Source organism: Corythoichthys intestinalis, chromosome 10, assembly GCF_030265065.1.
Source record: "Corythoichthys intestinalis isolate RoL2023-P3 chromosome 10, ASM3026506v1, whole genome shotgun sequence".
NCBI classification, from domain to species: Eukaryota; Metazoa; Chordata; class Actinopteri; order Syngnathiformes; family Syngnathidae; genus Corythoichthys; species Corythoichthys intestinalis.
In genome coordinates, this window is record NC_080404.1 from 23,642,020 (window position 1) to 23,668,949 (window position 26,930).

Sequence of the window (26,930 nt, forward strand, 5' to 3'; positions counted from 1 at the left end):
ATTAAATATGAAACAACGTAAAAGGTGAATTCTGACCGGCTATTGTCACGCATATTTCACATACGCCGGGATCATTTGTGTATTGAAATACGCTACAACAGTACTGCCAACTTGGAGTTCAATCTACGGCTGCATTGAATAGCAGAGATTGAAGCTGTACTAATAGTACTCCTTTATGTACTGTATGTAAAACTTTGTCATTTCATGTGTCATATAAACTCATCTGAGGATAAAAAACCCAAGATCATTTGCCCTCCTAATGTCCCAGGGCAGGTCAACAAAAAAAGAAATACAAAAGTACCTTTTGTGCAACAGCGGGAATTAAATGGGGAGAATACAAATTGGGTCTTTTCTAAACAAAGCTTGTCCTTTTTATAAGAACCATGGGCCAAGAAGAAAAAAAACAAAACTGGATGTCCTCCATCCTTGTCCTTTGTTTACCGTTTTCATATTCTCATCTTGGTACAGAGTCATTGGCTGGACAGCACTGCAATTGAAAAAAGATTTAGCATTCCCGACAAATATTGTGAGCCAAAGCTCTCGCATGTTTTGTTTCACTGATCGTTTTCAAGAATCTGGATGGATTACAGTGGTTAAAATCTGTTAAAGGGATCCACGGATAAAAACACTTGTAGTTGTGAAAAGATAAACGTTATTATGAGTGAAAATAATTGGATATTGAAACCCCTCTTGATGTTTTCGTTTATATACAAAATGTAATGTATGTATTTGTAAAATTAGTTTAACTAGTAAGTTGCCATTGTTGTTGACGTCACAGGGCGGTGACGTCACATGGTTACGCTGCCGGGCTTCCAGTGTATGACTCTAGCGACAAACATGTCATCTGTTCAACCCTTTCAATTTGAGCTCGACGGGAACATTAATGAGAATGCCAGCAGTGTCGATATTTCACAAAATGAGCAGCAAAAGCAAAATGAATGGGATGTCGGGATGAGACGAGAGTAGGATAAAACCTGTGTTCTGCCAGAATGTGCTACACCAGCGAAACGTTCTAAAAGAGGCGATTTTGACACCCAAAGTACTACCGTGCACTTTCAGCTTGTTGTGTTTAGATGCATACAGAACGAACATAGCAAAGATGCCTTAAGAAAATACTTAAACGTAGTAATATCAAATAAGGGTAGTTTAAACATGCTATGTGACTAATGTGGTCAACAGATCAACAATTTGCTTTTAAGCTACCATAAAAAAAAACACAATGCTTAAAAGTATAAGAGGGAAACACATGCAAAAAATATTTTGAGGCAATGAAAAGGTAATAAAAGACTCAATAAAAACACAAATAGTATATAGTAGTAATAGTCGCTGCTTTTAACCGATGAGCGCATGTGTTTGACGTCACGCCACGTAGGAGGAATTGTAGTAGTCATCGAGTGAAAATCTACGTCATCATTCCAAGCATCCATTGCGCGCTTCAAACATGGCCCCCACCGTAGGTCAAAACGTGTACTAAATATTATAGATTTTTCAATCAATGGCAATATTTTATGTGTTTCTAATTCGTTCATTCATTCATTTTCCATGCCGCTTTTTCTCACGAGGGTTGCGGAGGTGCTGGAGTCTATCCCAGCTAACTCCGGGCATTAGGCGGGGTACACCCTGAATTGGTTACCCGCCAATCACAGGGCAATCAGCCTACCATGCAATTTTTGGGATGTGGGACGAAACCCACGCAGGCACAGGGAGAACATGCAAACTCCAGACAGGAAGGACGGAGCCCGGGACTGAACCCATGATCTCAGAACTGTGAGGCGGATGTGCCAACCCATCGACCAGCGTGCCGCTGTGTTTCTAAAATCATATTTTAGTAAAAGAGAACAGTTGTGGCTTATTAGAGCCTACAAGTCTTTAAGTCCGAGGTTCCCTTTAACATGTGATGTCAATTTTATTGTGTCTGAGATACCATTTTTTGCTCCCGATACGGATTCTCTGATCTTGCTTCACCGTACAGCGTGTCTTTTGTCGTTTTGTATTACAAAAAAAATTTCAGCATACGAAAAATAATACGTACTAGAAAAGATTCGTAATTCCCCATCGCAGAGAATTTTAACAGTCGCGCCACCAACGAGCCGTAAGATCCTGCTGTCCCATTGGTCAGAATCTTCCTCGTCACACTTCGTAACATGATCCTACTGCTCTATTGATTAGAATCTTTGCAATCACGCTCCGTAACATGATACTGCTCTCCTATTATTGAAATGATGACAATTTGGGTGTCGCTGTGCGATGACGTACACACGCAGGCACGCCGGTGTAAATAATGTTGTGGTGGGCAGATGTCTTCGCCTCAAGAGCACAAGTCTCCTCTGGTTTTTATCTCACAAAGAGTGTTTTCCACCCACACACAGTGCGCTACATTGTTATCAATTTCGCTTTTAGACATTGCCTCAATCCAATGGTAAGGTTCCACATTTTAGTTTCATTATTATTTTTTTTTTTTTTGATAATGTTTTATAATCTACTTAAAGAGCGTAGGACAGGAGAAAAAAGTCTTAAATAGGATTATTATGTGAATTAGAATCATATGATGAGACGATTTGACTATATACAACAATTTAGCAAAGCGCAGATGACGAGAAATTAGTCTTTTAATCTGCCAGTTGCCCACGCCTACCATTATAGGGCTCTAGCCTCCCCAACAGGTGGATGACATCAGCGGAGTCACGATTTCATCTGATTTAGCATGCAGCCCATCGAGGGGGGAATTATTCAAAACGAGGAAAATGCGACGAAGAGCGCTACAAAATGTCATTGTTTCAGTCTCTCTACTCCAATATTTTTACAGGATATTATTTTTTTCCAATTATTTTTCCCCAATAGCTAAATAAATAGCATGATCATGACAAATAACAGTCTTGTGCTAAATGGAATATAAAATAATAAAAACACATTTATTCAAGAGGAAATGGCAAAATTACTCCATTATGGTCAAAACTGTCGACTTCACCTTTACCGTCGCACCTCCCGAACGATATTTTATGCCACCTAAATCAGGCTTATGTCATTTCCCTTCCGCAGCTTCGGAGAATGTCAACAAACCAAGAGGCGTGACAGCTAGCAGACATGCTAACCCAAACCGAGTTATGTTTCAAAGTCTTCGAAGAGGAAAATCACACATAACTAGCCCGGTCATTTCACATGACGACTGGGTTGTCGATTGTCTATGTCGTTCGGCAAACCGCCCGGCGGAGAGTAATTTACAGCTTGTTCCCCTGCTACTACGGACAGGAGAGCTCGCCGGGGAAGCAGCTGGACAAGGACCGCTGAACAAACTGGCTGACGTCGGAGGAGCGTGTAGCTGCCAAATGGTCAAAACAATATGGCAAAATAATGCGCGGCTGCAATTGCTGTGCAGCTAATGTGTAAGGGGAGAGCTTTTTACATGCCCATCAATGATCAAACGTAAGTAGTCTTTTATTTAAAGAAAGCTTGTAGTGTTTACTTTTTAATCGCTGTATTCGCGGCTATTTTTAACTCAAAGTTGCAATTTCTGATCGGTTGGAAAATTTGACAGAACACCGGGCACACGAAGAGGGGAATAAGCCGAGTATAGTGCCCTCCCGGCAGGGGGATGTGCAACAAGCCGACGGTGGTCGGCCGAGGGGGCAAGGAGCATGTCAGTCACAAAATGCAAGCCACCTACATATCAAAATGATTCCAGTATTTGACAAAACAAAACACGATGTTTATTCACTTCCTGGTAAGTCCAATGGTCCCACAGTAGTAGGGCTTGTTTTGGCCAATATCCATCGGTGAATAGGAACCTTTTGAAACCCCAAAAAGGCGCACACGCTTCTCCCTCGTACAGCAAGATTTTTCTGCAGCCGTTTGGCTGGCTTGATGTGAAAAATAAATGTATTAATCCGCAAAATCAGCTGAATCATTAGTCCTTCTCATACAACAGTACGGCTGTATAGTGAAGAGGACTCCTTCCTCCGTACACGTCACAGCGCCCTCTTTCTCAACTGGAGACTGTTGCCGGAAGTCACTCATTTTCATGGCGCGGGATTAAAAAAACTAAATAAATATAGCGATCGCTACCACACACATCCAAGCGGTCCATTTCATTCAGGAGCATAAAACACCTGTATTATGAAATAAACATGCTTTTTCGTGTCACAGGCACTTTAAGGTAGGTATAGTGAATGATTCAAATTTATCTGGCTTCTATTTCAACCTGTTTTTAACCTTATCAAAAATGAAATATAGTGCTTAGAACAAAGTAGGCGATTTACATGTAAAACACAGTTCATTATACAAAAAAAAATAAATAAATAAAAAAAAAAAAAAAAAAAAAAAAATCAACATACGAAAGCCACTCGAAACAAATTCATTTCGGATCTTAAGGCACCGCTGTATCGGCCGATGCAGTAACGATACCACGTTACAGTATTTTAATGTATTTTATTTCTTTTAATCCTAAATTAGTGCATACTCACTCAGGTGTCGAGTCGTTTCTCACCTTTTTCTATTTTTCTAACCGTTTGACACTGCTTAATTCATCGGCCGCCCCGCCCGGTCCAAACGGAATGGACGTCTAGAAGACGGCCTGAGAGTTAACAAGTGACTTGAAAATGAATTCAAAATCTACAGGAAAGCATCCCCACGCAAGTTTGACATAGTTACTGAGTGGTCAACGTAAAAACGGTTGCTTTTCATAGCAACTCTGGCACTGACACATGATCATTCACTGACTTTTTGTGACATAGCCTGTTTTGCACTCGTCCCCCTATGGATGACTGTAACTGTATACAGGCCCATCTGCAATGCAGACGTGCGTCTTAAAATGCAGCAGCTATCTCCCTCACGGGTTGAATCGATGACCTCATTGACTCCAATGCCATCCGCGGGAACGAGAAGCGCTTTTCGACTTTTTTTTCTCTCTCTTAGCAGTCTGACGTGCGAGGCGGTGGCATTGTTCGCGGGTTGACGAGCGTTGCTGGGTATTCGCGGGCCAACCGGGTGACACTAATTAAAGTCCGGGGGGCTTTTCGTGTCTAGTCGTTCTTTGACGACGTTACTCGAGGGAACTCTGAGCCACTTCCAGGTTGGCACGCAAAAGCAGCATTTTAGAGATGAATGAATCCTCAATATACATTCTTTATCAATTCGGGATGAGGCTGGGTCATTATACCGTATGAACTGAGAACTATGAATATCAAGGAACAGTAACTAATCATTGATTTTCAAAGTGAGGGCGCTTTCACACTTGACCAAGAGAACCAGCGCCCAGTTGGAGAGCTACCTCGCGGCAAGAAATGCAAATGAGTTGTTGAAAAGGTTCAGCATTCACACTGCGTCAACCAAACTTTCTGAGTAGCATCACATGGACGAAAGGCGCACTCATTGATTAGACAAATAGAAGAGGAAATACTCCCTCCCGACTCAATGCAAAGCAAACTGGAGTATATAGACAATGCATAGGGGAAAATTAAAGTGCCTGTGACATGAAAAAGCATGTTTATTTCAGAATACACGCGGTATTTTATGGCCCTGAATGATATGGGCCGCTTGGATGTGTGTGGAAGCGATCGCTATTTTTATTTAGTTTTTTTTAATCCCGCGCCATGAAAATGAGTGACTTCCGGCTTCGGTCTTGCATTGAGGAGGAGGGCACTGTGACGTGTACGGTAGAAGACGTCCTCTTCACGCTACAGTGTACTGTTGTGTATGAGGACGAAGGATTCAGCTGATTTTGCGGATTAATACGTTTATTTTTCGCATCACGCCAGCCAAACAGCTGCAGAAAAATCATTCTGTATGAGGGAGAGGCGTATGCGCCTTTTTGGAGTTTCAAAAGGTTCCCATTCACCGTGGATATTTACTGTAGGACCATTGGACTTACGAGGAAGTGAGTAAACATCTTGTTTTGTATTATGTCAAATACGAATACAGCGATTACAAAGTAAACACTACAAACTTCCTTTAAATGAAGGACTACTTACGTTTGATCATTGATAGGCATGTAAAAAGCTCTCCTAATGCTCATTAGCAGCAGCACGTTAGCGGCACAACAACTCCAGCCACCCTCCTCCGGGGGACGAACTGTAAATTGCTCTCCGCCGGGCGGTTTGCCGATCCGCAAACACAATCGACAACCGGGTCGTCATGTCAAATAATCCAGGATAGTTATGTGTGATTTTCCGCTTCGAAGACTTTGAAACATCACTCGGTTCGGGTTAGCATGTCGGCTAGCTGTCACGCCTTCTGGTTTGTTTACATTCTCCGAAGCCGGGGATGGGAAATGACATATGACCGATTTAGGTGTCATAAAATATCGTTCAGGAGGTGCGACAGTAAAGGTAAAGTCGACAGTTTTGACCATTACGGAGTAATTTTGCCATGTTGTCCTGAATAAATGCATTTTTATTATTTTATATTCCATTCAGCACAAGACTGTTATTTGTCATGACCATGCCATTTATTTAGCAATTGGGGAAAATACTTGGATAAAAAGAATATCCTGTAAAAATATTGAAGTAAAGAGACAGAAACAATGACATTTTGCCACTCTCTTCGTCACGTTTTCCTCGTTGTGAATAGTTCCCCCTCGACGGGCTGACTGGTCCTTCTCAAGCCATTTATATAGCTATTGGGGAAAATACTTGGATAAAAAGAATATCCTGTAAAAATATTGAAGTAAAGAGACAGAAACAATGACATTTTGCCGCTCTCTTCGTCACGTTTTCCTCGTTGTGAATAGTTCCCCCTCGACGTGCTGACTGGTCCTTCTCAAGCCATTTATATAGCTATTGGGGAAAAATACTTGGATAAAAAGAATATCCTGTAAAAATATTGGAGTAGAGAGACTGAAACAATGACATTTTGCGGCTCTCTTCGTCGCGTTTTCCTCGTTGTGAATAATTCCCCCTCAATGGGCTGAATAGTAAAACCAATGAGCCCAGTCTACCGCTGACGTCATCCACCTGTTGGGGACGCTAAAGCCCTATAATGGTAGGCGTGGCTAACCGGCAGATTAAAAGACTCATTTCTCGTCATCTGTGCTTTGCTAAATTGTTGTATATAGTCGAATCGTCTCAAAATATGATTCTAATTCACATAATAATGCCATTTAAGACTTTTTTTCTCGTGTCATATGCTGTTTAAACCACAAAAGCTGCGTGCTACCCCAAGTCACACAGGCGCAGAATTGCTCTCACTTTCGCGTCCTTTTGGACCGTCAAATTGTCGCAACTTCCAGCAGAACGAGAGTCACGAAACGGCTGCCCCAAGAGGCTCCGCACGTCTACGCCACTCTCCGTCTGACACGGTACGTTCAGCAACAGCATGCTAAACACAACCGCCACAGTAGAACCCGATTCTGTGTATCAAAAGCAACTGCTTAGCACAGTAAAACAACAATTGGCATTACATTTTGAGTAGAATGCGCGCTGTTCTTCCACTTCCAAGGACCCTCCGTGTTCCGTCACAGCTTGCATCGAGCATTACAGCTCCACGCTGTGACAATTTTTGAGCGGACCAAAGTTCGTTTGTTTGGTCTGAACTGGAGTTTGTATGCGCATACACATTTACAAAACGAAGCGGACTATCTGAGAAAAAGAACTCTGGTCCGTTAAAACGGACCAAACACTGCTAATGTGAAAGCGCTCTACAACACATTGTTAGAAAATATCCAATTTATTCATTATATGATAGGATTACAGAAAGCAGATTATACATACATAGAGACTAAATAAATAAAGAGAATCCTGAGTTTTTTTTTTTTTTTTTGCAAATGTCTTTAATTACAAAAATTAGTTTTTATTGAAGTACTGTATAAGTACTGTAAAAGTACAGTAAAATCTGAGCATTTATTGTTGCTTTTTAAAATAAAAAAATAAAATTCGAACAAAAAGACATCAAATGAGAATACTCATATGTGTCTTTTTGTTTATTTTTTAATTAAAATGATATTATAAATCCAATGAATAAATATTTAGTGGGTTTTCTCCTTATTTCTTATACAAAATATCATTCTCACTCCTTTCTGATTAAACATTTTTGAAATGGTTTAAAAATAAGAAAATATTGACTGCTTTTACCTATTTGTTTTTAGTAACATATTGAATTTTAAAAAACAAAAAAGAAAATATATAATTTTTTTTTCTCTTTGTTTCTTCAACTAAAAAGTCAAAAATGAAAAAAAAAAATAATAATAATACAATGTTTACTATCGGCTCAAAAAGAGGATTTTTCTTTTTAAGGCCACCAATGTGTTTACACGATTTATCAACTATCAAAATGGTGAATTTCAATCATTTCTATTATTATTGTGGAATACAAGGTTGTGGAAACACAACCTTGTTAAAAGTTTGATGATGTTTGCCTTTGTTTAGACCTGAACGAAAGACCAAAACATAACTGTTTTTGCCATTATTTTGGAATGCCAATATAAAAGGTCTGGGGGGGGGGGGGATTAAAAGTAAAAATTTGTCTAAAATAAGTCTCCTGAAATGAACTCTACATTCCACAAAGTCACATAATTACGACTGGGGGGGGGTCAACAAATGAGTCCTAAAAGTACGCATCCAAAATAACAAGCATTGATTTATCCTCCATAAAACTCCAAAGGACATATACTAGTGCCGTTGCCCTCACACACAGCAACAGAAGCAGGCTTTGAATAATTCATGGCAGAGAGACGATTGGTCGCCGCTAACACGTGATATGACGACGCGACCCGGACCGAACTCAAAAGGAGAACCGTCAGTCGGCTCGCTCGCTCGTATGCGTTCATTTTATCCTCCCGCTGTGAATTTTAATGAGTTTATCACTAGCAGGGTTAGGGTTAGCACTTAGCATAAAATAACCTGAGGGCTTTCTAGCTGGCTCCCCATTACTATCCAGCCAAAATGGATTGGACGTCTAATATTGTCAAGGGCAGTCAAATTCAGTGAAATTTAAGGCTTTTAAAAACTTATTAGAACAGAATATAATGTCCGATATGTTCACAGACACCTGTTGTCACTCATTTTTATCACTCATCAAATGATGTATTTTCTTTACTTTTTTTTTCTTATGCTTTTTTTTTTCAACCATAGATGCTTGTTGTCACTCTTTTGTATCACAGATCAAGTGATGTATTTTATCATTATCTCTTGATTGATTCTATTTTTTCATTCATCTACTGAAGCGCTTATCCTCACGAGGATCGCAGGGGTGCTGGAGCCTATCCCATCTAACAACGGGCAGGATGGTTTCAAATAAATAAAATTGATGACAATAAAAAAAAGAGACAACTTCAAGTTTTTCCCCTCTTTTTTCATACAAAACGTTTTTTAAAAAGTTGAAATATAAAATTATTGCAAAAAATATTCATATTTAAGTATCTCCCCCCAAAAATTAAAATAAAACGTGATGTACTCTGAATTAGGCTGACAAAAATTGTAGCTCAAAAACAAACAATTAATCAACTATCAAAATCATTTCTTTATTAAATAAAGGATGAGTCGTCAATTCATAGTGTCGGCCATAGTTCCAGTGCCAAGATTGGCTGTCATTGACGGCAACAAATGAATGAACGAACGAACGTTGGTTGGTTCGCCGCCACCCTCCCAGTACAAATGGATTGGACGTCTGCTAGTAATAAAATCATTGATGATTACACATCACGTGATCGGATGTCTAGCATTGTCAATGGCAACGAATCATGATCCTAAAAACTCCTCGTGGCCAAGTAGAACAGCCAGCGTTCCTAATGCTGCTGCTCCTGCTAATGTGCGCGTGAGCCACCTGCTTTGAGTTTGGCAGCTAAAAATACTGCGGCTTGACAGGCAGAGGCACTTTATTCCGCCGCCACCGCGCATCACATTATCACAGCTCACCTCTTTTGATTCAAGCATGGAGTAGATGACCAACAAATTGTCGTAGGCGCGCGTTAAAGGGCCATGACAACAATCAGGCCGTGTAAAAAGACTGTCTCATTGCCTGGCTGCAACAATGCACGTGCAGGGTGTCCGCAGGGTTCAACAATCCAAATGTAAGACTTAGAAGACTTTTTTAAGACCACAATGAATGCAATTTAAGACCCATTTCACATCAATACTGGCAAAAAACGTACAAAAGATTTGAAGGAAAACCGGAGGCCCGGAATTACTTGCAAAGTATATGAATTTACTGTATTCCCAGCTCTTTGACACTTGTGATACAAAATGTTTAACCTAACCTATAACATTAGCACTTTCACTTTTGTGACCCTACATGTGAACCACAAACGGCGTTTGCTTTTCAGATTTGCAATGGGATTCCAATGCCTTGATACCCAATGTTCCAAGTTTAAAAAAAAAAAATGTTCTCGCACAAATTGTGATGTGCTTCATGTGCTTCGTGTAAGTTTCCATCCACCGGTTTCAACCATACGCTGAACTGTACGTCAAGCCAGAACTCATTCAATTTTCATTTGTCCATGTATGCAACAACTGTTAATCGGTTTGGTTTTCTCCATGATGGCTATACAACTAAGATGCCAACACACACACAAGAAAATCTGCTTGTGTTCAATAAATTCTGACCAGGCAGCACAGGTAGTTCCGCTTTGTAGTTATGTTATAGTTAGGGTTAGGTATAGTTTGAAATTGAACGGTTCCGATTGCATGTTTCGATTCCGGTTCTGAACGATTCTCGATTCCGATTTTTTAAAAGAGGTAAGCTCCAAAAAAAAAAAAAAAAAAGGGGGCAGGATAAAAAATTTTAAGTTGAAAAATTTATTAATATTACTGTCTTAACTTCTGGATGATTTCTTTAAATTATACGAATTTAAAATAAATTATTATTATTTTATTATTTATTTAATTAGTAATACAATTAATATAAAATTTATGAATTATATGAACTTCTCACAGAGCTATTTTTAACTTGTATATAAATATCAGTCTTTGAATTTGAATGTGATGAAGTTTCTTCCCACAGGAGTGCACTTTCACAAAGATGTTTATTTTTCAAAAACTCACAGAGAACACATATTCTTATTACACATATTCTTCTGCCATACATGTACTTTAGCTGGGAGCTATGACGAAGCATTAGTATAAATTCTTCTATTGATTATAATTTGAAGCTCTTTTAATACTGTTGATTTTAACGGAGGCGTCTACTGCTTTAAGATGGCGGCTGTTTACTAACGCTGCAGACTGTCATTTCGCACCTAGTTCTATACGTACATGATATTGACCATAACCCAACGTAATAATACGACTTATTCTCGTACTATTTTCCATCCATCCATCCATCCATCCATCCATCCATCCATCCATCCATCCATCCATCCATCCATCCATCCATCCATCCATCCATCCATCCATCAGCAGAAACAGCAGAAGACAGTAACTTGTATTCCATGAAGCCGGAGGTGTTTAATCATACTGGTCGCGCAGCCACCTTTGCATGATATAGTTGTGTTTCAAATGATAAACTAAGCTGAGTGGCCTTTTTTTTTTTTTTTGGTAAAGTTGAGTCAAACTTTTGAGCGCTGCCACACCATGTCCATGGTTGTAATCAAGTAGCAGTGCACAAACACGCGCTTCTTGTGGCTGCCTCTTCGCGGTTTTCTGCGGCAAATTTTGTCGGCTTGCCAGTCAGGGCATCAAAACATGGAATCAAAATTAAAAAACTGGAACGGTTCCGGGACCATCGGAGTGTTAGAACCGGGTCCCATCGATGCTCGATGCCCAACTCTAGTTACAGTGTCCTCAAAAATCGAAACATTTAAAAGCGAGAATGATATCTATGCATGTCCAAAATAAAAAGCAACGTCAACAGATTTTTAAACTGTAATAAATACCTTTTATGAGATTTTAAGAGACTTTTAGACATTTTAAGGTCTTAAAATCTTTTTTTTTTAAGACCCTGCGGATACCCTGACGTGGCTGTAATACACCGTTGATATTGAAGGAGTTATATCCACATATAAGAAGCACTGGTAACCTGGCACACCATATAGATGGCCTATTTTAAAACATTTTTCATATATAGGGCACACTGCACTGCATCATAACAGGCAGTAGTATAAGTGGTTGGGGTTGCGTTATGCAACCAGTAAGTAGATAGATAAATGATTAAGCAAAATCGATGCATATATAGGGCGCACCGATTGTATAGTTTTTATTTTAAGTGCACATTTACAGCTGAGATACCGAGACCAGAATAAGTAAATAACATGAGCTACATGTGAACCAATGAGTCAACGAATCGCTATAATTCTGTGATAAACCAAACATCAAAATGATTAATTGTGGAACTCAACGTTTGGATTCCGGGGAGAGAAAAAAAAAAAAGCAAGAAGGACTCACCTTTTGTAGACTGGTTGGATTCAGCTGGGTTTTATCTATAATCTTCACCGCCACCTTAGAGAGACAAAATGAAGGGGGGAGAAACAGGTCAGTCAGTGAGACAGGGGCGCATCAGTGATACTCTTATTAAATTATTAATTATATTAGGAGATTTTTCCATGTTGTTTCGCCATTGGTATTCATTATTTTTTACCCTCCGAAAAAAATTCCATAAATTGCCCCAAAAATATTAAGAAAAATGAACAGGAAGTGACTCAGGAATGCCGAAAAAAAAAAAATAATCCGAGCATGACCCAAAACCACAGAAAGGGAGGCGAACTCAAGATTTCCTTAAAATTTTGAATTTAAAAAATCTTGATTTCTATTTTTTTATGACAACAGGGAAAAAATAGAGTAACAATGCACGTGATTTCCATTCACAAGCCGCACAATACGATGTGGCCTCGAGTTTGATACCTGTGAGTCACAACACAACAAAACCAACAAATAAGAGTAAAAATCTCTAACCACATTGGCATATAACTGACAGCAATAGACGTCCAATTCATTCAAAGTGGGAAGGTGAACGTCTACTAGTGTTAAACTCATTTTAATTCACAGCAAATGTCGAAAAGAGCTACACGACTGGACGTCTATCATCGTCAATTGCAATGAAAGTGTCCAAGCTGGCAAAAATGACACGCTGACGGTTACTACTATCCCTGTTCGAGTCACAGAAGATGACTACAATTCTTACGATACATGCTGAGCCAGTCTTTCCATTGTTTTGTTCTCTAACTGTAAATTATTCAGCACGTGTTTACAGCCAGTCACCGCACGCATGTCCTAAAAGCATTAAATTTGCATTCAATAAACAAAAGGCAGTGGGCTGCTTTGCTCCGGTCGAGTCAACTCGTCATTGGTGCTATTGACGGGCTTGAGATGAGCACGCAAAATAAATACGGTGTAGGTTATTTTAAGGCTGGGTAAGTTAACTCAGAGTTAACTCATTAACTAAAACAGTTCATTACTTTAAATGCTTATGAACTCAGGGTTATGACTTATATATATATATATATATTTTTTTTTTTTTTTTTTTTACAAATAATAAGTGTCACAATTACTAATTTCCAATTCATTTTTACACATGCAATTAATCACAGCTAAACTCAAGAGTTACTGGATTTGACGTCTATCAGTGTCAATGGCTGTCAATGAGTTGATATCATTTCATAAATATGGCAGTACATTTGAAATTAAAGTGTTCTAATTGCTTCTTTTGAATATATTATATAGGATTGGATTAATCACAGTTCATCTCACACAATTAAAACAAGCAACAATTGCCCAGTCCTAATTTAAAAAACACATTTTGACTTGCAGTGCGGCAAATAAGTATTTAGTCAACCACTAATTGTGCAAGTTCTCCCACTTGAAAATATTAGAGAGGCCTGTAATTCAACATGTCAACATGGGTAAACCTCAACCACGAGAGACAGAATGTGGAAAAAAAAAAACAGAAAAGGACATTGTTTGATTTCTAAAGAATGTATTTGCAAATTATGGTAGAAAATAAGTATTTGGTCAATACCAAAAGTTCATCTCAATACTTTGTTGTGCACCCTTTGTTAGCAATAACGGAGGCCAAACGTTTTTTGTAACTCTTCACAAGCTTTTCACACACTGCTGGTGGTATTTTGGCCGATTCCTCCATGCAGATCTCCTCTAGAGCAGTGATGTTTTGGGGCTGTCGTTGGGCAACACAGACTTTCAACTCCCTCCACAATATTTCCTATGGGGTTGAGATCTGGAGACTGGCTAGGCCACTCCAGAACCTTGAAATGTTTCTTACGAAGCCACTCCTTTGTTGCCCTGGCTGTGTGTTTGGGATCATTGTCATGCTGAAAGACCCAGCCACGTCTTATCTTCAATGCCCTTGCTGATGGAAGGAGATTTTCACTCAAAATCTCTTGATACATGGCCCCATTCATTCTTTCCTTTACACAGATCAGTCGTCCTGGTCCCTTTGCAGAAAAACAGCCCCAAAGCATGATGTTTCCACCCCCATGCTTCACAGTGGGTATGGTGTTCTCCGGATGCAATTCAGTATTCTTTCTCCTCCAAACACGAGAACCTGTGTTTCTGCCAAAAAGTTCCATTTTGGTTTCATCTGACCATAACACATTCTCCCAGTCCTCTTCTGGGTCATCCAAATGCTCTCTAGCGAACCGCAGACGGGCCTGGACGTGTACTGGCTTCAGCAGGGGGACACGTCTGTCAGTACAGGATTTGAGTCCCTGGCGGCGCATTGTGTTACTGATTTGTTGCTGTGGTCCCAGTTCTCTGTAGGTCATTCACTAGGTCCCCCCGTGTGGTTCTGGGATTTTTGCTCACCGTTCTTGTTATCATTTTGACGCCACGGGGTGAGATCTTGCATGAAGCCCCAGATCGAGGGAGATTATCAGTGGTCTTGTATGTCTTCCATTTTCTAATAACTGCCCCCACAGTTGATTTCTTTATACCAAGCGTTTTACCTATTGCAGATTCATTCTTCCCAGCCTGGTGCAGGTCTATAATTTTGTCACTGGTGTCTTTCGACAGCTCTTTGGTCTTGGCCATAGTGGAGTTTGGAGTGTGACTGACTGAGATTGTGGACAGGTGTCTTTTATACCGATAATGAGTTAAAACAGGTACCATTAATACAGGTAACGAGTGGAGCCTCGTTAGAAAAAGTTAGACACCTTTGACAGCCAGAAATCTTGCTTGTTTGTAGGTGACCAAATACTTATTTTCCACTCTAATTTGGAAATAAATTCTTTAAAAATCAAACAATGTGATTTTCAGTTTTTTCTCTCTCCACATTCTGTCTCTCATGGTCGAGGTTTACCCACACTGACAATTACAGGCCTCTCTAATCTTTTCAAGAAGGAGAACTTGCACAATTGGTGCTAGACTAAATACTTATGAGGCCCACTGTAGTGTATATATATATATGGATTATTAATTCAATTTAACAACTAGTAAATAATCTTTTGGGGGGTTTAATGTATTTTTAAAGCATTTATTTAACTGAAGAAAAAAAAAAGCATCCCTGTCACTCCTTGCGAAGTTAGTGATGCATTCAAAACAATTGGAAATAGCAGCGTTCAATAAAACAGCACAAGATGAAACCCACAAAGAAAACGGTTTGTTACGATATTAATATTTTTTTCATGGAACAATGATACTTTGCTAGCTTAATATTGTCTTACGCTGTCACAATAAATTAGGAAGGAATGATTAAAAATGTATGTTATTGTGGCATATCGTTATCATGATATCAAATACGCCATATTGTGAGTTTTTTTTTTTTTTTTTAACCTATTTCTAGATTTCCCAAAACAATGAGTGAATGAATAAATTATGTGTTATTATAATAGCCACCACATACTGTTTGCTTTTTCACAGAGTATATTATTAATCTTCCCAGCACTTATTCTCTGTGGAGCACGCGATGACGCCGAGAGCCTCTCGAGTCAAATTCCTGTTTGCGATGGACATGCGAACCGTGCCGATAAAATCAGGAGCATATCTGAATAGCGCGGCAAACTCGTCGACTTCTCAGACAAACAGTTTGATTGTGAACGCCATTGATGGGCAGAAGGCATCCGTTTTGTCGGTCTGTTCTCTGCTTCTTTGCATTCCGATGATGCCGTTCGAGTACACAAAGTGAACGAGCGCGCGAGTGACCTTCTGCTGCAACCCGGACCCCGTATCCAATGCGCCTGTTTAACATTGGCCGGCGACAAGGGCGACCGGGGGGGAGGAATATATTTGTGCCTTCAATACTCCTAATGTGCATGGCCACACACCGGATGAAACAGAGGATTAAATGAGTACGATGCAAGCTGTTGACTATTTCAACTAAAACCACAATGGCACGGTAGCATAGCATAGCATAGCATATATTGATAATTTCATCTAATAGTAAGAGAGTCACGACAGTTCCGTTCCACGCTGGTGGCGTGACCCGAATTTTGGCACACGTCGGATTTCACTGTTCAAGTCTAAATTTAACTTAAATTACTTCATATATAAACTAAAATACAAATCGATCTTTTTTTTTTTTTTTTTTTTTTTTTTTTTTTACATTAAACTTGGTTTCCATGGTAATTGCATTTCTTTTTGGCTGAACAGGCATCGCTAGAAAACCCAGCTTTCTTCTTTGGGGCCATCATGTGAAAAATGGAGGGCGATAAGGGGAAATATCCAAACACAGGAGAGCACTATGCACTAGCTAAGCAGAAACTAAGGTGCTGGGGACTACCGTATTTTTCGGACTACAAGTCGCACCTGAGTATAAGTCGCACCAGCCATAAAATGCCCAACGAAGAGAAAAAAAAAACTTAAGTCGCACTGGAGTATAAGTCGCATTTTGGGGGGAAATTTACTTGATAAAAATTGATATGTCATCTTGATTCTTGACAGGTAATTTAAAATAAAAATACAATCGAGAACAACATGTTGAATAAGTGTACATTGTACGGTATATGAACAACAGAATGCGAACATACTATCCTCACCAGGACGCTACAGCTCGGTCCTGGCTATACAGCGAGCTAAACTCCCGTTTAAATAAATGTTGCACTGTTTGCGATATTGGTATCGATACGGCACTAAAATTACGCCATCAGTATTGGGGAGTACAACGTGCCTATGCTGCCCAATATGGACTTTTCAACACCTATTGTAGTTTCCAACCACTGGTCGCTCTACCCAAAATGGCCAGCAGCCCCGCACACAACAAAAGGAGCACTTGTCGCCCTTCCCAATAGGGGTGTGACAAAATATCGAAATGGTGATATATCGTGATACTTTGTATCCCAAAAGGTTATCAATATGCTCCTGTCAAGAATCGAGATATAGTTTTAAAAAAGGTGTCAATTAAGAAAAAAAAAAGGGCTGGCACTGACTGCTCGACACCCAATCCATTTAGACTGGGAACGTTCGTTCATTCATCCACCGACACGCCTTCCTTTGAGGAAGCAGAGTCTGGGGACTCTGAGGTGGGCTCTTCGATCTCTGGGGTTGAAGTCACTGAGACCGTCGGTAAGCTCCTCGGTGGCAAGGCCCCGGGGGTAGATGAGATCCGCCCGGAGTTCCTAAAGGCTCTGGATGTGGTAGGGCTGTCATGGCTGACACGCCTCTACAACATCGCGTGGACATCGGGGACAGTGCCTCTGGATTGGCAGACCGGGGTGGTGGTCCCCCTTTTTAAAAAGGGGGACCAGAGGGTGTGTTCCAATTATTGGGGAATCACACTCCTCAGCCTCCCCTGTAAGGTCTATTCAGGGGTGCTGTAGAGGAGGGTCCGTCGGGAAGTCGAATCTCGGATTCAGGAGGAGCAGTGTGGTTTTCGTCCCGGCCGTGGAACAGTGGACCAGCTCTACATCCTCAGCAGGGTCCTCGAGGGTGCATGGGAGTTCACCCAACCAGTCTACATGTGTTTTGTGGATTTGGAGAAGGCGTTCGACCGTGTGCCTAGGGGAATCCTGTGGAGGGTGCTCCGGGAGTACGGGGTACCATAGACGTTCAATCCGTTTGAAGTGGGAGGGATGAACAAATGTTCATTCGCTGCCACACTCCCAGTTCAAATGGACTGGACGTCTACTAGTGGTAAACTCATTCCAATTCACAGCAGAAGCTTGTTTTTCTGGTTATTAGTTTTTTGTAGAATATCCTAGAATGATTTCCTGACCAATGTATTGATAATCGTTGTATCGCCATACCGTCAGATCAACGTTATTGTGTGCATCGAATCGAAAATCATATCGTATCGTGAGGTACCAAGAGGTTCCCACTCCTACTTCCAAAGATGATGATAGATGTTCAGTCATGTGGCGTCCAATTATCCTTCCGCAGTGAATTTCAATGTGTTTGTCAGTGGATTATTATTATTATTTTAAATATTTTATTAAATTATAACGTTTTATTAATAAAAAATTATATAATTTTAAAAATAAATGTTTATTAAAAAAATATATATATATAATTATAATTGAAACTTGGCATCCAAATTTGTTAGTAAAAACACAAAAGTACACAAGTGAAATTTCATTCCATTACAATAAAATGTGGAGGTGTCCAGTCTCATCTCACCTCTCGTCCGGTCAGGACGTGTCGCGCCAGCTTGACCTTGGCGAAATTTCCCTTCCCGATGGTTTTGAGGAGGCGGTAGTTCCCGATGTGAGGGTGCTCCTCCGTGGAGGTGAAGGAGTTGCGACATCGTGGCAGGCTGTGGCGACTCGCCGACTTTGTTGGGGGAGCCGGGGGCTCCGCGAAGCCGTCCGCCGACGAGTGCTGTAGAAACACAGTCAGGTCAGAAATGTGCAATGAAAATTGCTTTCGCTGTAAATCAGGGTTTGCACAAATGACTAGAGATACACGGGCCGATTATCGGCGCCGTTATTTGGAAATTTGACGTACAGTTTATCAAAAAAGTGAGTACACCCCTCGCATTTCTGCAGATATTTAAGCATATCTTTTCATGGGACAACACTGACAAAATGACAATTTGACACAATGAAAAGTCGTCTGTGTGCAGCTTATATAATAGAGTTAATTTATTTTCCCCTCAAAATAACTCAAAATATAGCCATTAATATCCAAACCCCTGGCAACAAAAGTGAGTACACCCCTTAGAAACCACGTACTTCCCTAAATGTCCAAATTGAGTACTGCTTGTCATTTTCCCTCCAAAATGTCATGTGACTCGTTACAGGAGTGCTGTCAGCATTGCTGCAGAGATTGAAGAGGTGGGGGGTCAGCCTGTTTGTTCTCAGACAATACGGCGCACTCTAAATCAAATTGGTGTGCGTGGCTGTCACCCCAGGAGGAAGCCTCTTCTGAAGACAGTACACAAGAAAGCCCGCCCGTTTCATCAGACCATTGGACATGGTTCCAGTAATCCATGTGCTTTGTTGACATGTCTCCAGCATACTGTTTGCGGGCTTTCTTCCAATCTTCCCAGTTCAAATGAATTGGACATCTATAGTTGTCAATGGCATGCAAAGAGTTACAAACTATGGCAAAAACCAACAAATTTAAAATGTTACTTGGGGCCGTAACCAGTGTTATTTTTCTGTTTCATTTGTATTTCATTCAATCGGTTTGTATTAACGCTATATTCATTTATAATATAAAAAAATGATCGATTTAAAAACAAATATTATCATAATTTCTAATATTTCCATGACCAAAAATCACTTGCTCAATTAAGGGTGGCTGGTTAACTTTTTGGTTTTGGTGGAAAAATAACCATCAAAATAGTTGTCAATGTATTTGATACTGGTTTAGTTCATTAATCATAGCAAACCCTAATCATGCTCATGTTTCCATGTTGATTCTGCTGTGATTCTATTTGCCAAGCACGCAAGGTTGTGTTTGCATTGCTGTTTCCACAAAGGAGCAGCCTGCATGCTAATCTAATGAGCCAACCACGTGACCTCCTCCCGCTCTCCGTGACACACTGACCTTATCAGTACCGGATGACACTCATTTTCAAGCCTCTAAAAGAACACCCAAAAATTCCAGCACTACACTCCGTTGAAGACGAGGCTTCTAACAATATGAGTCCAAGTTGAATTAGCGGCAGCTGCTCGTGTCGCTCCGGATCAGCGCTCCCGTGATCCTTGAGCGCCACACCCAAACGGAGGATAAGTCCCCTGTGCTGCGGAGGCGGTAAACTGGGCCTGCCGGCCGGCTCCTGTTTCACTCAGGAAAACGCTACACGCCTGAACGTGTGTGCTAACATCCCGTGAGTCACATCTGAAAATAAGAAAAGCACTTTGGATTTTCCAAATGGCCTTAAGATTACTGTTGGCATGATCAACTGGTTTAAAACACAAGACAAAAGACTGATTGAACACTTGGCGTACACCCAAAACGCTGCGAGAGAACCAAAAGGGGGAACCGGTACAGGTTCTTCTTGCCGGGCTGGCTGCTGCGTCACTCTGTGAATATACCAGCTTTGCTTCCCGTGGATTCCCAGACACACAAATGGATAGCGGCCAGCCAAATGGAGTCATCAGTCAATATCCGAACGAATGCAACGGCGGACACGAAAAAGAGCAGAGTGCAGTAGTGCACGCACTTGATCATGCAAATCACTTATTTCTGGTCTTACAGTGCCAATGTGTAAAGAAAAGCATGTGATTTTGTATGTACAGCATGAATGAGATATAAGGGGATGCCCGTCAGGCAGACCAACCCCGCCAGGGGGGCGAATTGGACTTTTTGGTGGGCCGCTACTGGCCAGCGGGCTGCACTTTTAACACCCTTGCTCTAAACAATAATCAAAATAATTGTTGACGCATTTGATACTCGTTTGGTTGCCAATAAATGCTAGCACATATGTATCTTAATAGTATTTACTGCTGAATTGGCTGAGTAGTGAATACAGAGAGCCAAGTAATACATGACTTGAAGCTGGACATCAAAGATAAATTCTCAACCGATTTTCCGTAACGTCCAGTGTCTTCGTGGAAATCTGACTCGCGCGCTAAAGACATTGTCCACTAAAAGCCTAGCATCTCTCTGGAGTAATAAGATGTTATGCAATCAAGTTTGCTAGCTATTGGGCCCGGCCGGGGCCGCTAGCTGGAGTCCATCTCGGCCGCTGCTGCCACCACTGCCTTTTACTTATTGATTTTCTAAACAGCACACACACGTATAGATAGTACACTGGACATAAAAAGACAACGCATCCTTGACCAAATGGATTATAGAAAGACTTTTCCATTATTAACTCACTGGCTGCCACGGATTGCGAGAGATGTCCAATTCGTTTGAAGCGCGAGGGCTGGCAGCGAATGAACATTCATTCATTCCCTCCCACCCACTAAGTTCACATGGATTGGATATCTACTGGCGATCAACTCATTGGTGGGAGGATGGAAATCCACCAGTGATAAACTAATTGGTAGTAGGGTGCATCTTGACCATAGATAGAACACTTTTTTTTTTTTGTAAATCATTGTCTGTCATTGACGGCGATGAATGTCCATCGTCCAATCCAACCTTACCACTTCAAATGGACTGGATGTCTATCTATTAGTGAGAAACTCATTTAAAATCACAGCAGATGGATGCCACATGACTGGACATCTCTCATCAATGACACTGATGGAGTTAAAAATATATTTTTTAAACTACCGGTAAAATCAATTGTTTTTTTAATTCATTCATTCATTCATTTTCCATGCCGCTTTTCCTCTTTAAATTGTAGAATATATATATATACATATATATATATACACACACACACACACAGGGGTGCACATAAGTGGTCCGCATGCGCGCATGCGTACTGGACGTAGACAAACGCGCTGGCCCTCAACGGCTTCCATACGCTTTTGCGTACCGATGGCTGACCACTGTATTTGCGGAGGACACGAGAAAATAACTTCTCAAAATGTCGAAGAGGCAGGCCACACTGAGTAATTACTTCCGTGTTCCCCCACCCCCGTCAAAAGACAGACAGAAGACAGAGACGTCACTGGAGCTACCGAAAAAAAGGACTTTTGCTGGCAAGAAGCAAATGATGCTCGCACGGAAATGCGGTACAAAATGTGCCGTGAGAATCCCAATGTCGCCGATAAGAGCAGCGCATTTTATGTAGGGTCAAAGAATTTCAGCCATCCAAACTTTGAAAACCCACGCAAACTATCGATGTCAAACAGGACCCCACTCGCCCTATGGACAAGTGGCGAAATAAAGGTAATGAACAACGACATGCACTGACAAACGTGTTTTTGCTCGCATTTTATAAAGCTAAACTTGCACGTTCAATGAGGTCTTATGAGGAGGACATCCCACTTTTAAAAAGGCTTGGAGTTAATGTGGGAGCCGCATAATGCCCTTTATTTTGAATTGGTGCTTTTTATTTCTTTACATTTCACTTCAAAGTAATGGCAATTTTGTTGTGCCATTTGATGTTAATCAAGCATTAATTGTTAATATAATTAATTAAAGTTAATTGGCTCTAAGTAAAGCTTGTCATAAATTTATCGCATCAGGCGGGTTGGCTCTCTAGCTCAATGAGGACCAAGTCACATCTCCAGGTCCTCCTCTGAGAACCTGGGCAAAAAAATTATGTGCACCCCTGTATGTATATGTATGTATGTATGTATATATATATATATATATATATATATATATATATATATATACAGTATATATTATATAATCATTGTATATACATTTTTTCATAAAAATAAAAGATGTTTTTATTGAAGACTACAGTAACCAGAATTTTTTTAAATGCCTTTTTGTAATTTAATTCAAAATTTATAAAAAATAAAATAAAATAAAAATGACCTTAACTCAAAATAGTGTCAAGTTTGTCAACCCATTCTTTAAATATTTTTATTTCAAATCGGTTATTTAAAAAAAAAAAAACATTAAGAAAGAAAAATATTTTATGGGAAAGAAAAAATAAGGATATCTACTATTAAAAAAAAAGGGGGGGGGGGGGGGGAATTTGGACTATTTTTTTTTTACAAAACCTGAACAGTACAATAATCAATATACTGTCGTTGCCAATGAATCAGCCCTACAGCGAGTGAGTAAAACCTGAAAAACAAAACAATTCCAGTTTTTCTCCCTCATTTCATATCACAAAAATCATTAGAGCGTAGCAGCACATGAGGTTCAATTCAAGTTATAGTTAGAAATGGCTAGGGTGACCTTTAAAATGCACACATATTTACCAAAGGTCGTTTAAGCGCTTGGCAGATGCTTTAGAGCAAATTTGAAACATTTCAGCAAGCTAATTTCCCATATGTTAACATGAATACTGTAATTTTATAGTGAGAATGAGACCTTTTGCCGGCACGTTTGACATTTCCACTTTATCCAATGGGATTCCTTCTTGCAATAGTGTTGCGCACAGTAAGACCTTGATAGCAAAATATTCCAATTCAAGAAGTGTTAAGCATCCCAAGCAGGCTAAACGTTGAAATCCAGGAATTTCAAGCACCTCAACTAAATGCTTTTCAATGGAAGCATTTGAAGCACCCGTAAGCTGCAAAACATTACAATTCAAGTATTTCAAGCACCCAAAACAACAAACTCTTCAATTTCAAGCACCAGCGGGGCCAGCGGGAACACAAAACCTTTTTGAGCTATCAACATTCTCAAGCACTTAATTAATGGAAATACAAACATTTTCAAGCCTCTGAAAACAACAAAGCATTCCCAATGATGTTAAACACCAAAACGTCACAGAGACAGAACAATTCTACCTGCCGCGATTAATCGACAACTGATTAATCATCAAATGAATCGACAATGATTCTGATAGTCGATTCATCATGTTGACGATCGACGTCCAATCCAAACTCTTTAACTGAATTTATCGCTAATAAACATTGTCCTTTTCATTTGAAGTGGGAGGGTGGCAGCTAGACATGTGCTGATTACCAGTTTTAAGGTATACCGTGGTATGAAAACGTTTCAAAAGGTTCCAAAACCGCGAACATTTTCCGTAAATACCGTCCCAAACTATTAGCTATTTTTTATGTCCCAAAAATGCATGGAGAAATCCCTTGTTTGCAGCTGCAAGGCTCAACCCTCCCCCACCAGTTGTTGCTCAGTGTCAGTGAGTCAGCTGTGCAACACAATGGCTGGAGGAGGTGAAACTCCTGAACTTTTTCCCCCATTGAAGAAAACGAAATCACTGGTATGGGAATACTTCGGCTACAGAAAAGTTAGAGACGGCCATGGCTTAGAAGAGGAGGACCAACCGATATGTAAAACATGTTTGCGGAGGGGCAATACCTCCAATATGATTTCGCTTTTTTATTAAACTATAATAAATATAATTTAAGCATGACACTAGTCATACACATCGGCTTTTTATGGAAAATAATTCAATTATTTTTTATTCTGATGGTAATAATGTTAAGCTGTGGCTGTGGGTTTTGGCTCACCTAAAGGACTGCTTTTGTTTTAATTTTATTTAGAATATTTTATTATTTTTACTTATTATTAATATTAGTTTTTTTTTAATTATTTGAACTTAACATTATACTTATGTTCCAGTTTTCAAATATGTTTTGAAAAATAAAAATCCTGTTGAATGGATTTTTTTTTAACCCAGATATCTCAAAGTAACACATTTTAGAGCTGTAATTGCAATACAGTGATGCCATGAAACAGTGATATTTTAGCTTAAGGTTATCATACCGTCAGAGTATCATACCGGCACATGCCTAGTGTCAGCTAATGTTCATTCTTTGGCAATGGATTGGACGTAAAGCGGCGTCAAAGGCAGCCAATTAATTAGCCTTCTAATCTGAAATACTCTAATTATTTATGTATTCATCTTCTCTTTGAATATGAAAAAAAAAACAATATTTAGAGGATAATATAATTTAAATATACAGTATTTAGTTTTACGAACGCACTCACAAGTTTTGATTCGGCTTCATTAACTCTCAGTAAGATGAATATTAACACACTCCTACACCACAAGTTAATGTCTTCGACAAAAAATATAAAACTCACAGGCTCTTTGTACATGGTGAAAAACAAGTGATATGAACCACTGACTGTACAAAAATAAAAGAAAAAATGTTGAGCGATTTATTTGCCAGTTTTTTTTTTTTTATATAACCATTTAGCATTTAGTTATGGGAGACAAAATATACTGCAATGGCAATGGTCTTTTCAAATTTGGCCAGTGATATTTTCAATGTTATTGGTTCGTGTGTAAATCTGACTAAATACATTAGTTAAGTGTTAGCAATAATCGCGCCTGTGTAAATTTGATTCAGCCGTTCAATTTTTAAAAATGATATTTTTAGATTAATGCGTGATAAATACAGATGAGTTGATCACAAAGTCGTTAGTACATTTTTACCCATTTGAAGTCTCTCAAAACGTTCTCGTATCATACAGCGAGGAGACAGACCCCTGAACACAAAAAGCAGCTTTGTGACGTCCAATCTAGAATCAATTTGTTGCTCAACATGACTTGCAATCTTTTGTTAGTAATATCCTCGTCGCAAAGAATGGGCAGCATAGACTGCTCGTTGTCGTGTCAGGGTGGGGGGCGCTTCGGGTACCAGCCCCCCCTCTCCCGGCACCGAGCGTGCAGCTCGGGGCCCACGAGGTGATGGATGTCACATTGCGATGCTTCCGAGCGAAAAAGTAGGGCAACATGAACATCCCCCACTCTCAATATTGACTCCAACCAATCCCCCCACTCCAAACCGGTTAGTTGGGTTCACGTTGCTATATATTCAAGCACGGAGGCTGACGCAGTGCGTTGTCAGGGCTAGCTTGAGCGTCACATCCACGCCAAGTGCACCTTCCGCGCTTGGTTATTCTGGTCCCGGGTGGGTTTTCTTCCCGGCAGAGGCGGAGGGGTGAGTCCTCATTAGCCCTCCCTCGGAGTAGCTAGCCGCTGCCACCCCCCGCACTGAAACAAGCCCTCGCCAAACAAAAGCACAGCAAAAATATCCACCAAAATGACTCACGTTCTCGGTGTCACGTTCGTTGACCGTGGGCAATGGCGTCCGGGTCGACATCTTGTGCGAAGGGAGGGAGGCCGCTCGGCGGACGGGCACACAGCAGACGCGGCTTCGGGTCCCACCTTCTCTCTACATCCCCCCCTCTCCTTCCTCAGCACAAAGCCAAGCCGGCAGCAAGTGCGCAAACGGCGGCTACTTTAGCGCAACATTGGCCGGCCGACTTGGGGCCCCGGCCGGCTCGCGCCCAGATGTTTCCCGTTCGGGCTGCGACGTTCCGGGCTTTGGCGTTTGGACGCTAGGCCGGCTCAGACTAGACGAGCGAGCAGAGATGGAGGGAGGGAGGGAGCGAGCGAGAAAGGGAGGGGAGACCTAAAGAGAAAGAGAGGGAGGGAGATGCGCATCTCGAAACCTCCCACCCACCGAGAAGGATGGAGGTCTCTCGTCTCGTCTCCCTTTGTCTCCTCCTCATTGGAGTGGGGAAACATTGATTTAACTCGTTTAATAGCCATTAAGCAGTGTTAGGCCCTCGACAAACCGGTCTAAATAAACACACTGAAAAATCGTCGCTGTGTGGCGTGACATAACGACGTTATTGTATCCTGATTGGCTCCAAGATTAGTTCGTTCAGATGCTAATTGTGTGGTAAGCAGGCTTTAGCTACCTAGCCGCAGGGTGAGGCCTGGGTTGTAAACACGGTGCGATTTGGTCGGCACTGACATCTGCCGGTCAACGACGGTATTGCATGGTGTGTCATGATCTTATTTTTGACGAATCATGCTTGAAATTAAAAAAAATCTCAGGGTTCTTAACGTTAACGAACCAAATGACGAAAAGTAGAATGGAAAAAAGAAACCTGTTAACAGAAGCAAGATTTCCACGCCAAAATGACGGCAATTGTCCCTTTTTTAATTTTTTTTTTTCTTATGCTAAGCCTGACAAATAACCCAATTTCTGACACACTAAAAACGAAAAACTAAGCTCATAATTTAAAAACAACAGACAACAAGCAAATCCACTACTGTACAGTGTATCACTACATAGTTGCTTTGGCCTCTAGGTGTCAGGCCATACCAGCAAATGAAAAGGTGAACTTATGGCTAGCCAACGAAAGCTAATGATATGACAGAAC

At 40.5% G+C, this 26,930-nt stretch overlaps 1 protein-coding gene across 3 annotated transcripts in view; it reads right to left on the minus strand.

Moving 5' to 3' along the window:
* Nucleotides 1-26,513, minus strand: part of mark1 (MAP/microtubule affinity-regulating kinase 1) — a 58,160-nt gene extending 31,647 nt beyond the window's left edge. The window contains exons 1-3 of one of the 3 annotated variants that reach the window (XM_057847880.1): nt 25,808-26,513; nt 18,426-18,626; nt 12,309-12,362 (exon numbers count right to left, since the gene is read on the minus strand). In XM_057847880.1, the coding sequence (XP_057703863.1) occupies nt 12,309-12,362; nt 18,426-18,626; nt 25,808-25,858 (306 nt within the window). In that variant the 5' untranslated portion in view covers nt 25,859-26,513. The remainder of the gene's footprint in view (nt 1-12,308; nt 12,363-18,425; nt 18,627-25,807) is intronic. The other 2 variants (XM_057847882.1, XM_057847881.1) reach the window with 2 other exon arrangements.
* Between the last annotated feature and the right edge of the window lie 417 nt (nt 26,514-26,930).